The sequence below is a fragment of the Emydura macquarii genome, unplaced genomic scaffold, assembly GCF_026122565.2.
Source record: "Emydura macquarii macquarii isolate MOO-44397 ecotype Brisbane River unplaced genomic scaffold, CSIRO-AGI_Emac_v2 contig_2897, whole genome shotgun sequence".
NCBI classification, from domain to species: Eukaryota; Metazoa; Chordata; order Testudines; family Chelidae; genus Emydura; species Emydura macquarii.
Window position 1 is genome coordinate 510,342 of NW_027133034.1, and position 13,040 is coordinate 523,381.

General features: G+C 36.8%; 1 protein-coding gene across 6 annotated transcripts in view; it reads right to left on the reverse strand.

Annotated features, from left to right (window-relative positions):
* The window catches only part of SMARCA2 (SWI/SNF related, matrix associated, actin dependent regulator of chromatin, subfamily a, member 2), a 181,176-nt gene that overhangs the window by 111,957 nt on the left and 56,179 nt on the right, over positions 1-13,040 (reverse strand). For all 6 annotated transcript variants that reach the window (XM_067569072.1, XM_067569071.1, XM_067569073.1 and 3 more), the window contains exons 10-13: positions 9,913-10,083; positions 1,954-2,007; positions 585-715; positions 325-385 (exon numbers count right to left, since the gene is read on the reverse strand). In XM_067569072.1, the coding sequence (XP_067425173.1) occupies positions 325-385; positions 585-715; positions 1,954-2,007; positions 9,913-10,083 (417 nt within the window). The remainder of the gene's footprint in view (positions 1-324; positions 386-584; positions 716-1,953; positions 2,008-9,912; positions 10,084-13,040) is intronic.

Genomic DNA, 13,040 nt, shown 5'->3' on the forward strand with positions numbered 1-13,040 from the left:
AAATACAAATCTACACATATGGAGATAAAATGGACTTGACAGCTACAAGATATAATCTCCTGTCATAGAATGTTGATATCAAAAGGAATCTACTTGTTTGTTCTGAATCATGATTATTAATAACCAAAAATGAAACACACTCTCTTCTCTCCTGTGTTGCATTAAGAGCTAGTTTTTCTTGTTGGTATTATAGTCCCTATAATTGTTTTAACATTTGTTATTCCTTTCCTTTGTGAGATTTCCCCTCCGCCTCTGCTCACTAGAGAGAAAAAGAAGGGTTTCTCCTCTTACACGATTAGACATGAAATAAGTAAGTACACATACCTCCTCCTCATATTCAGAGCCACTCTCCTCCTCACTGTCTGACCTAGGAGCAACTTCATAGCTGGTCCAGAAAGACAAAAGGATAGGAGTTTAGAAAAAACAAATACTTAAGATTCAGTATATTTCCAAATCATTTTATAAAGAGCTGAATAAAGTAAATGGAATACGAGTAGTTAATCAGGCAATGTTTCTCTTGTTACAAGTATCAATAGAAGTGAAAGTAGTTATTAAAAATCCTGTTAGTCTGTTTAGCTACTTACCCAGGATTCATTTCTAACCAAGCATCCAGCTGACTTGCTTTTGGCGCCTCTGGTCCAAGAAGAACTTTGCCTGTTTCAGTGTGAGTCACTTTGACTGGAAGATCACTCATCTGACTGCTCTCATCAATGGGCTAAAAGTGAAGAACCAATGTCACAGCTTAAGACATCTGCACTTTCTTTTCCATAGAGACAATGAAGACACCAAACAAAGTCTGCAGAGTTAAAGCTTCAAAAGAAGAAACTGAAAACCACAGTATATGTAATCACAGCAAAAGTTTCTCAGCCTGGCCAATATCTCCACAAGTAACATCCAAATGCATATCCCAATATTAAATGTAATGGAATGAGGGAACTAAGGAGCTAGAAGTATTTATTGGCCTCTCTGAAGTGTTCAAAGAACAATATGGGAGAAGTTTCCATTTGCAATTATTTCTGATGGACAAAGTGCCTTCTGTTACTTTGAGCCATCACGACACAGCACATTTTATCCCATGCTAGGAAGGAAATGGATGTGCTTGTCTGTTGTATGCTTATTTCCTACTGATGAGATGATATAATGTGTTACACTTAGAATCATATTTGACCAATAAACTGTATACTACACAAAGTCTTGGATCTCATGAAATCCATACGTGTGCACAAGCTTAAAGGGATTTTCAAAATACTTATTTACAATGCATCAGAGACGAGGCTTCAGATCTTTAAAAAGAAAATGGCTTGTAAAGGAGATAGTTAACCAGAATATATTTTCATCCGGTTATAAAAATGGGTCTTTTTAGGCACTTATGGATATAATTTAAGAAGAAAGTTATAGTGATAGTGCATCCAATCTCACTCCAAATCCCCGCTCTTAGGTGCATTGGGTACCTGAATGGAGTGGGCCACAAGTCTAGAATACAGATTGATCTATTACTACCAGTAGGAGCTATGGCAAACTTTGGCAAAAATACAGGAAATCAAATTACTTTATAAGAAGTTAAATTCTCAGATAAATGCTAATTTTACATTTTGATGTTCATTTTATTTAAAATGACCAGATCATATTTTATAAAGATAACCTGGGGTGATATATTCATCATAATTCTACTCTCTAAGAGTTCCAAGCAAACATTTCTTGTACTGTGAAATATTATAAATTGTGTCAATGTGTGTTCATAAACTAAATCTGCAAATACACATGGTCTGATTTTGCAAACCTTGCCAATGCAAGCAGATCCATTGTACTTAGTCCCTTTTAAACTCAATGGGATTATTTGGGCAAGAAAAGGTTCTAGAATCTGGCTCCTTGATATTTAATAACCAGCAGTAAATAATGTGATTTATTCAGTGAGATCTACTCCTTTGAGAATAAGGCTTTTAAAATCTTTACCTCTCCATCAGGACCAAGATCAGATCCCATTCCCTCTGCATTCTCTTCTGCCTTCTGTAATGAAAACACAGACAAAAATGTTATGTTCAAACTAAGATGAGTAGAATCAAGCATGAACTATAAAATAATTTTCATGTTTTACTGTTTGTTGTTTCTAAAACAACTTTGGTTTTCATGTTGGGATCTCAGAAAGAGCTATTTCACTCTGACAGGTGACGAGAAATGGTATTGTGGAGTTTCTGTTAATTATGTCTCATTAACTCTTGATCAGAATCGCTCAGGTTACAATAACAAGACTGTAGGGCTAGCATGTAGAAAAACTGACTCCCAACTCAAACTGGTATCTTCTCTTCCCATGTATCACCACCAGTAATAAGTGTTCTGAAAGTCAAGTCATGCCTTAGGCTACCCTCTTAAGACAGCAGGGCAGCATGGGCAAGTGAAAGGCATGATTTGCCCCTGCACTTAGAACTTGGCTAACAATTCTACTGATGATGTGTGAGAAGAAACAGAATCCAGCTCCCCCTCCTGTTGCAGTGTTGGCTGTGCAGTGCTAACAAGAGTATAATTTTACCTTTGTCACTACAGAAAGCAGATTTGACCTAAAACACACAGGGAGAAGATCGGGTTTTTGGGGGTTTTTTTTGTAAAAATAAGGGGGGTTTTTTGGACAATCACTCTTTATACACTAGCACCATATTTTAAGTAATGTGTGTTTGGATGGTAATGTGGGTTACAAAAAGAAAAGCTAACTTTTCTTTTTATAATTATAAACACATTTAAGATTTATCTATCCTTCTGATCACCATGTTTACCCATGCTATCCTCAAATCACTATTTCTATCAAGCCTTCCCAGTACTAGGTTTCCTTCATTCTATATCCTTCTGTTTGGCAATATACCACATTGGATTTATCCTCAAAGCATAAACTTCAGAGGAGTGTACAGCAGTAGATGTGGATCACATGTAGTTTCAAAGGCATTGCTCTATCCCTAATTCTTTTATGTAACCTTCATACTCCTGGCACACATGTCTCCAGACATCCCAGGCAATGCTTAACTAATTCTAAAACCTTTTAGATGTTTCTAAAGTACATTGTTCCTTAATAGAGAAAGAACTAAAATTGAGGCTGACAAAACACTATACCCAAAATCAGCAACATTAGTAACAGGTCTGATGGGTGTTAGTTACATCTTTACACTGTCCTTACTTTAGCTAATTTATTTGAGAAAGATCTGGCCTATGAATGAACATATTGCTGGTTATTGTCTTTGTGTTTTAATAAAAAATAAGATACTTTATACAAAATCAATATCAGTCAGCTGGTTTGCTTAAGCAACAATTTATTATCCTACTCACAAATAAGTCCGACAAAGTGAAGCTTAGAGAAACACTTTACTTTGGTTATAGCTATTCGTTACCCTCCCCCTCAAGTATTTTAGCATGCTTAATAAATATATGTAGGCTTGGCAGAATTCAAATTTTATTTTCTTTTAATTTTGATGGATAATATCAATGTTTATTTTTAAGCTTTTTAAAAAATTTTTAAATCAATTTAAGTATTCACAGTTGGACAAAATTATGAGCTTTAAGCATTTTTTCTATTTTCATTAATTTAAATTTTCCGAGTTACAGGAAATTATAGAGGAGAGGAGGTCAGAGAAAAATTATTTAATGACAGTAGATGTTGAGATTCAAAAATTTAGAGTTTTATAAGCTGTTTAAACACAAATTGCCAACATCAGATGTTGAAATATACAAAGTAAATATCCTTAAATCAAAAGTTCTCAAGCAGCTTTCTTACTTTGCCTACTTGTAAATTTCAATCATCAATGATAATATTTTTTCATCAGTTTCTGTGTATATGGTGAAATTGACGTTTCTCGACATTTACCAATAAAAATGTAATCCTTCCAAGACTAAATATATGCAAGATTCTTAGAGAGATGCCCCAATAATTCATCTATATAAGTCTGCATTGCTACTTTCACTTTAGGGCATTTTATGTAGTCATCAGCTGATAAAAAAGTGAATCCGAAAGCATTCCGATACCGTTGCTGGCAGTTGCAGTATGAAAAAAGCAAAACACAAAAACCACAAATAGTATAGAAAGATGGAGATCCAAGGGTAAAAAATTGTTTGTAGATTCCAGAAAATAAATCACCAAACAAAAAAAAAGTTTGTCAGAAAGCAGACTTCCCCATACCTTCCACTCCTCCTGCCCCCCATATTTCAGCCTCATTGAGAAGAATAAAGCAATGCATTATTTTTCTCTACGGAAAGAAGGGGGAAGATGCTGAAGCCTAAGAAATGCATGTAGGTATGCAGAAAATGTGATTCCCACCAGTGGGTGTATTTGTCTACTGTTTATGCACTGACTAGCTGGATTTAGGAGGTAGATTTCCAAAGTTAATGTACCTCAAACTAAGGTCAATGGAGTTACCCTTGCTTTATACTGGTGTAAGAGCAGAAATTGTCCCACATGGTATTACCTAGGTATTTCTACCATTATTTATTTCTTCAAAGTTTCTACTCCTTTGAAATACCAGAATCTGCTGAGCACACAGGAGTATGAGCAAATTAAGTGTGTGGCACAGCAAGTCAGGCAGGAGGCACTTATTATTAACAGGAATAGTTCAAGTCCTCTCCCCACCCAGAATATACTGCATATGTTACCCCATTAAAAGAAACCAAAATGAGAACCAAGGAATGAGCCTCACAATGGTTTCACAATAAAGTACAAAAAATATTCCAACTTCAAACAGCTGGCACAGGAATTCAAGGGTTTTATTTATTTATTTTTTTTTTTTTTAAAGTCACTCATTCCTCCCTTTGCAAACTGGCAAAGATGAGGAGAGGTGACTTTCAGAACAGGGAAAGAGGACTTATGCCCTATACGTGGTTCAACAGCAATAGCTGATGACCAGACAAGAGCAGCATTTTAACAGAGGACTGGAGGGAGCTCAGTTCAGCCCTTCTGGGCAGTGGCTATTTGTGTTGACAGGAAGAATCTGAGCAGTATACAAAGAGGAGAGTTTTGCAGAAAGCAGGGAACAGGATGTTTGATCTGAACTCCCCGTATTGCACTCGTTGACTAGGTTCTCCCCCACCCACTTGATACAATGTACAGGGGTACATCTGGAATGGAAATGCATGATGGCAACTGTGTGAGGTGTGGGGAAGATGAATTAGTAGATGGGGGTGGATGGAAAGTATGAAATGGAGAATTTAAAATTGTGACTATATTATTTATGTAACATCAAAAGTTTTGCAAGTGCTCTACAGAGAGCAAGATGATTAGGTCCCTGTGCCAATGAACCTACAATTTACAGAGAAAATGCATGGATTGGAGGGATGGGATGCAATAAAATCAAGAGTGACACCATAGTTAAGTTTAACATGAGTTTGCCAACTCCTCAATTTTGGTTCAGTCTACGTATATTCCTATTGACTACTGAGAAACATTTGTCTGAAATGGTACCAAGCTCTACAGGTCTCCTGGATGCGTTTTAAGGAGTTACTAAGAGAAAAGAGGATTAAGGAGTGCTTTCCAGGCATAAGTGGCTGCATGGAAAAAAAGATGGAGACCAGAGTGAGAGAAAGGCAAAGATGGTGGTTAGTTGCATAGATTGGGGGAAATTAACAGTGCGAACAAAAAAGAGATAAGAACAGAGAAGTAGGCAGGAATCCTTTATCTTACCTAGAAGGAGGCTCATATATATATATATATAATATTCTTGATCAACTCTCATTAAAGTCAATGACAAGAGACCCCCTGACTTTAACAGGAGGCCTTACACAGCAAAACAGATAACCAGTCACTAAGCCTCAATGTCATACACTGTGTAAAGAGTAGTTTCTGCCACAAGATAGCAAAATTATTTACAATAAATGGTTCACAAGGATTTGGATGTTGAGTGGAGGAAACAGGGAAAACAATTTTAAAAAAGGAAACAGTGTCAACACGAATAGATTTTGCTAAGCTCTTGCTGTAGAGTCTGCAAACATCTCTCCAGTGAAAGGAATTATAGTTATCTTATAATAGCAGGAGGCTAGATTTTCCCAGTTCACAGCCGGGAATGGCAAAAAAGGTAAATTGGTGTTAAAGAAGTTGCACAGCAAGTTAAACTAGTCTATCAGCTGAAAAGTTGGGATGACTACTCCCTTCTAAAAAGCATAATTCTTGGTTACTTGGCTTAGGGCCCAAACTGCAGCAAGAAAGGAGAAGGAAACAAACAAAAGGAATGCAGTATGTAAATGCATTGGAAGAAATGTTTTTATTGCTAGCACTGTGCAAATCTATTATTTAACACTTATATTGTGGTCGCATCTAGAATTCTCAACCATATCGAGGTCCCCCTTGGGCACAGGATAAAAATATATACTAAATGAGAGTCCCTGCTCCCACGACCTTAAAGTCTAATATAACAGGTAGATGAAACAAGCAAACCAGCAGGATAAGGAAACACAAATAAATAGGACTTTTAGCATAGATTAGGTGTGTGCACAACTTGTAGCCAATCAGCAGCAGTGATTATAACAATACCTGGCAACCTATAATCAGAAGGCAAAAATGCACACATTCAGGATCAATAAACTACAGTCTACATAACTAGAAAACTCTCTGGACAGGAGCAGACATAACAATGGACCTAAGCAATGATCCTAAAAAAGGATATTCCACATTGGTAATTCAGTTATGCAACAGACAACTAGAGAATGAGTTGAGGGAAGATAACAACTGTATAGAACTGAAGTATTTTTCCTTCATATCTATGGCTGAGAACGTCAGTGGATGAAGTGGGACTAGCAGAAGGATTTGAGAGCAATGTCCATCCTTGACAGCAGGTGTTATGGACTGTTTATAAAGAGGTGCTTCTCAGCTGAGCTCAGACACCAATATGCTTACAGAACAGATGTCTCATTTACTATTTCATAAAGCAATGCCTCATTTTAGCTACATTCCTGGTTATTCTAGCTCTGCTCTTCACAATACTAATGGAAAGCCATGTGCATGCAAACATATGAGAAGGCAAAACACTGACACTCATGTACCTACTTCAAATATGTGCATGGAGTATTTGAGAATGTCAGCTATAGTCCTAAAAAAAAAAGTCTCTGATGCCAAATCATGAACGTCTCCTGTCTGTTTCCCTATCACTTGTGCAGTACATGCTATTTACAGAACTTGAAAAAATCCTGGGCTCCTATGAGATGCAAGTCCACTGAAGGTGAGTGGCCCAGTTATGCAATTGTTCAACAGACTGGAGCAGTTCAAAAGGAGCTATTCCAGACAAGTGCAGAATTATAACCAGAAAAAAAAAAACCAAACTCTTTTTACCCAAGAACATAAAATGGATTCTTTATAACCAGTCTGGTCTCTCGGGTAAAAAAGCTTCATTTCCTAATTATAAATAGTGAAGCTAAAAAGGAGAGGTACTTCTGTACCATCCACTTCATCAATGTTCACCCTGGGGAGAGAGCCTAAAGGACTCTCATCATGCTCCTTTGTAAGAATGGAACACTTAATTATGTTTTTAATTGATTGAGCCATATTTTCAATGGATTAAGTTATATAAGAACAGAGATTTCCAAAGTATGTGACTGAGAAGCACAGTGACAACTTGCTTGGTGGCTGAGGGTCAAACTTAAGTAACAAATGAAATCACAGTTATAAATCAAAGCACACACATGGCCATATTTATATGTGCTCATATCTCTCTTGATAGATGAACAAAATGGCTTGATGGCAGAGTTCACTAGCACCAAGAGGCTGAAGATGATCAAGGTAAAACACATATTTTTACTGCTAGTTTTCCTTTATGTTTTGAGCTGGGCAGAACACATTGCATCAGATATTTATAGTCTGTCTGGACACTATTTTTCATCATTAGAGACATGCATGCATTGATGTCACCAGAAGATGCTCTCATCTGAACACAGACTTATGCTAAGAAAATTCTGGAATAAGTCCATATCACAGATACAAATGACACAAGGAAGTGTCAACAGAAATACTATGATGGAACACTGTGTTTATACCAGTGTATAAGCCAAACACACACATGCCATGTGATATCTGTGGGGAGAACTACATGTGTTAAAATCAAACATTGCTCTTGCCATGACTGTAAGCTACGTACCTTGAAATCTGATTTTTTAAAAGATATTGCCTCCTCATTTTGGAGGGCTGTGGGCCTTTTCTGTATTACAAACATTTTTAAAGAGGTACAGCTGACCTTTTTTGGAAGGGGATAGAGGGAAGGAAGGAATACTTTAGAGGTCTGTCGTTCTTAACACTGTCCATTTATTATATGTTGGCATTTGTTACTGTACTTAGCATGCTCTTTTTAAGCTTAAAATAGATGCTCTATGTGGAGAAACCTAAGCAAGCATTTCAAATTCTGCAAGGTTAAATTGCCAGGAAAATTAGGAGGTGCACTCTTTGTTTATGTACAACAAGCAAATAAAAGTCCTGAGCCATTATTTCTGTTCTCTCATATTAAGCAGACTCATACCATGAAATTACAGATGAACATGACCTAGGTCATCTTGTCCATCCTTCAAGATATGAAAGGAACTGAGGAGACGTGAAAATATCAAACTATTATTTAATGACTTAACTTACAGAATTATTTTTTAAAGTAAATTACACGGCTTTACTCCCAGCCATACCCTCTCTGACTGACAAAAAAAATGCTTCATAGCATCCAAAATGAATTTTAAAAACTCTTATACTAAATGGTAAGAATGCAGACAGAAAACACTATTGCCAGGATATCTATTTTTACACAAAATGGGCATAAACAAATTGATCTCTCTCTGGCTCTGTCCACTGGTCCTGTCAACTATGTACAGGACTGAGCTGAGTGCAGAATTGGAAGGTTCAAGATAATTGTTCAGGGGGCAAACTAGCTGACTGCAGGTGTCAGGAAGGAATATTCACTTTTTGTGCCATCAGGTGAAACACTGCACAATTAACAAGGTGCTTCATCGGGTTTTTTTCAGCCTCTCTCTGAAGCACATTATCCACAGCTAAAGCCAGGACACCTGATTTGCCACACTAATCGTCTAGTTCACTATGACAAATCCTGTATAACTACAACTGCATAAGAGAGACAAGATGGGTCAGATAATATCTTTTACTGGACCAATTTCTGTTGGCATAAAACAGCCTCCTCTCATCTTCCCAATCTACAGAATTTAAGAGACATACACTTTATTGCTAATGGACAGGCTGGCTAATTCTTGCCTCTTGAATGCTTATCAATAAACTAAGTTTATAACACAGTGCAATTTTCTGATCTTGTCCCCCTTCCAATCTCTGGAATTATTCATGTTGATTATTAAACTGACACTTAAAGGCCTAATTCAGTATTTGTACAGCATAAACCAAATTACTTCTTATGGCAGACTTTTGGAACAAAAATGTATATTCATTTAATGTTATTTCATAGTTTATAAAATTTTGAGCAAGCTCATATACATAAGAGCTATGCAAAGTTCAGCTTAAGAGAGAAGTTCGAGGTGACTTGATTCCAGTTTATGATAACTATTTGGGGAACAAATATTTAATAGTGGGCTTTTCAATCTCACAGAGAAAAGTATAACATGATCATCTGGCCAGAAGCTGAAGCTAGACAAATTCAGACTGGAAAGAAGGTGTACGTTTTTAACCATGACAGTAATTAACGACTGGAACAATTTACCAAGAGTTGTGGTGGATTCTCCATCACTGACCATTTTTAAATCAAGTCTGAATGTTTTTCTAAAACATATGCTCTATTTCAAAAAGAATTATTTTAGCGAAGTTCTCCTGTATAACACAGGCCACAGATCAGACTAGATTATCACAATGTTCTCTTCTGGCCTTGTAATCTATGAAAAAAGTGATTTATCTACCAGTGGTTACATTAAAGGGGAAAAAAGGTGTTAGCTGTAGCTCAATTCTCTACTTGCCTTCTTTCTTCTCCTCCTCTTTTTCTTCTCTTTGGCAGCTTGTGCTTGCTTGTGCTCCCACACTAAATTAGTCAGGTTGGCCACATACTCATCTGTCTGCTGCAGCAAGTATGCCAGACGTCTGTCTTTCTTCTGGTCAATCAGCTTACGGTAGCCTTCTTCATCTTCAGCCTAACAACGCAGAAAAAACAATGTTCATTGTATAGATGCTTACAGAAAAGAAACAACACCATTAGCATTTGAACTACAGAAGTATACATAAAATGTCTTTTATTCCCATTTTTGAGGTGCAGGATAATTTGAGGATATTCTACAAAAGAGATGGGGCAGGAAGGGAAGAAATATAACTTTGACACACTGAATAGGTGACAACTCTGGGAAACTCAAAGGCACAAAGTGCAGTTAGGTACCCATCTCCTATTGAAAGTTAATGGAAGCGGATTTAATTTAAATTTAATTCCAATCTGTGCCTTTGGAAATCTCACCCAATATAAATAATAATCTTTGATTATTATGAATTAGGATATTTCCTGCTAGCATGTTTTCAAAGGTGACCATTTTCCTAGTCTAGACATGGTCTTTGAAGAGAGACGATACCTTTAAACAGATTTAGTTTTAAAAAGACCAACTTCTTGGTTTATGAGGTAAAAGATAAATAAAAATTGCTACAAACATACCAATGAAGTGGGCTACATTTCAAGAGAGGAATGAAATAGCTACATAACATAGGCCTGATTTACATGTAAAAAAAATTACATACATAGTTATGTTGGGCAGGGATGTGAAAAAAACCCCACACCCACAGCAACGTAGCTATGCTCACAAAAACTGCAGTGTAGACACAGCTATGTTGACAGAAGCGAGCGTCTCTTGGCATAGCTAACTTCCTTTGGGGAGTCAGTGTTCCTACACCAGCAGAACTTCTTCTGTCTATGCTAGGCGGCTATGCCAGTATAGCTATGCCAGCACAGGCTCTGTAGTGCAGACACAGCCCAAGTGTGCACAACATGCAGTTGCACCCTCACAAGAATTCAACTGAGAAGTTGGTAAGCAGTGGGGTAGTAATGCCTGAAGTGCTTCTCATAGCAAATCCAATTGAAGACAGCCCTCACGTGATTTGTTGTTGAAAACGAAGATGACAACTCACAGCCCACTGGTAGATGGCCTTAAGGTCAAGCAGTGGATATTAGTGTTCTGGGCATGTCTGAGGGCACATCAGGATGGCACATTGCACCTCACTTTTATTAGCAATGACTTTGGACCTACATACTCCTAACACACAAAACGCTGGATTGGTATCAGCTCATTCACGTCAATATGTAAAAATATTTTTAAAACAGCCGGAGTACCGTTTTTCATCTACATGTTTTATTTCTGATAATTAATATGGCAACAGTTTGAGCAGCTAGACTGCTGGCAATTGTCTCTAATTACTGCTCATCTAAAGGATCTCTATCATGTAAACTGGTATATAACCTTGAGAAAGGCGCGGGCCCAAAAGATTTGTTCTTTTCCTCTGCAAATCCTTCACCTGTATTTTGCATGTGCTTGTTTTTTTCATTAGTGATTTAAAACCAGTCTAGTAAGCCCTTACAGTTAGTAGGGCCAGAATCTGGACAACGACTGGGACTTGCCCCACCTCAGCACCCAAATTAAACACTTAATTGCTCTTTCACTAGCATTGTGCCTTAAGGGAAGTGTGTCACTCAAATGCTTGTAAAACTGAGAATAACTAGTTTCCCAGTCATTAGATCTACTGTTTGTAGACTTCAGTGAATCCTATTGTTAAATAGAATTAGTTAACAGATTTCTTCTAATATGAAGGTGATAACCATGACTAGCTAACCCACTTCTAAACATAGCTTGCCCTGTCTACGTTAGGGACAGGGTCCTGTATAAAATTATCTTTGTTAAAATGTGTTAATTAAGATGTTATAAAAATATAAGCTATCTTCCTAATCTAGACATGCCTGCCGATGAGTTCCACAGCACTCTGAAGAGAAATGGTCACATGGGGAACCGTCCCATCACATTTTCCCATCAAAAGACGCTATGATTAGTATTATTGTGAGGTGGTGGGGAGGAGTGAGAGAAGAAGAAAGATAGCAGCAAGAATGGCTTTCTTTGGACCAAAATTCTGGGGATTAATGGGTCAGCTGGAATTAGTGTCCCTCTTAGATGGTCACTGATTCCCAGAAAATACTGATTTATCATTACTGCTTTAGTACATATATTAAAAATGTCAGGGTGGGCTAGATGAAACAATGCGAAGAGAGGAGAGACTGTTGATCACTGAAATAACCTTTTTCCTTTAGCTTTTCTACAAATAATTTACCCAGCAAATGAATTCTTTGGCATATAAATCATAATCAAACTAAGTTCCTGATGAATAATGCAAAAATGAATAAATAAACAAATAAAGGCACAAGTAGTTATTGGAACTATAATGAAAAGGTTAGAAAAAAATATACCATCTTTGTGTGATATACACTAATGAACTTTGCAAAATACTTGCATTGTTGTAAAAAACTTTGAAATACAAAATTAGAAAGATGAGGTGATTTAATGAAGGTTACAAAGCAGAAGCTATACTGTTATGCACAGATTACTAGTAATGAGGCTTGACAAATATACAGAACAGTGTCAGTATAATTAAAAATACTATTTTAAACCACAAACAAAAGCAAATACGGCTCAAAGTGAACAAGATCAAACTAATAATGTCACTACCACCACTATAAAACACATAAAACTAACCTCCCAGGTATGTTTAGATTCATATTAGGTAAAATAAAATTGATTAGAGATCTGTTGGCCTCAAGAGGAAATATATGGGTGCTTGAGAGTATATATCAGGTATTAAATGGATACTGAATTTGTTCTTAGCCAGCAGGCTGTTTGGCAGTCAAATCTGAAGAGCACAACATTCAGTATTTTTAGCAAAGTTTGATCAGCAATGTCTAGTTACGAAGTAACTTACACAGTGGCTTTCCTAATCCTCAGGAGCCCAAGAATTTATTTTTCCTAAATATTTCCAATAATTTTTAAAATATGCTACAACCTAATACATCACATTACTACCTCCCCAGCTCTCACACCATTAGAATTGATACTATAGATCTTGCCAT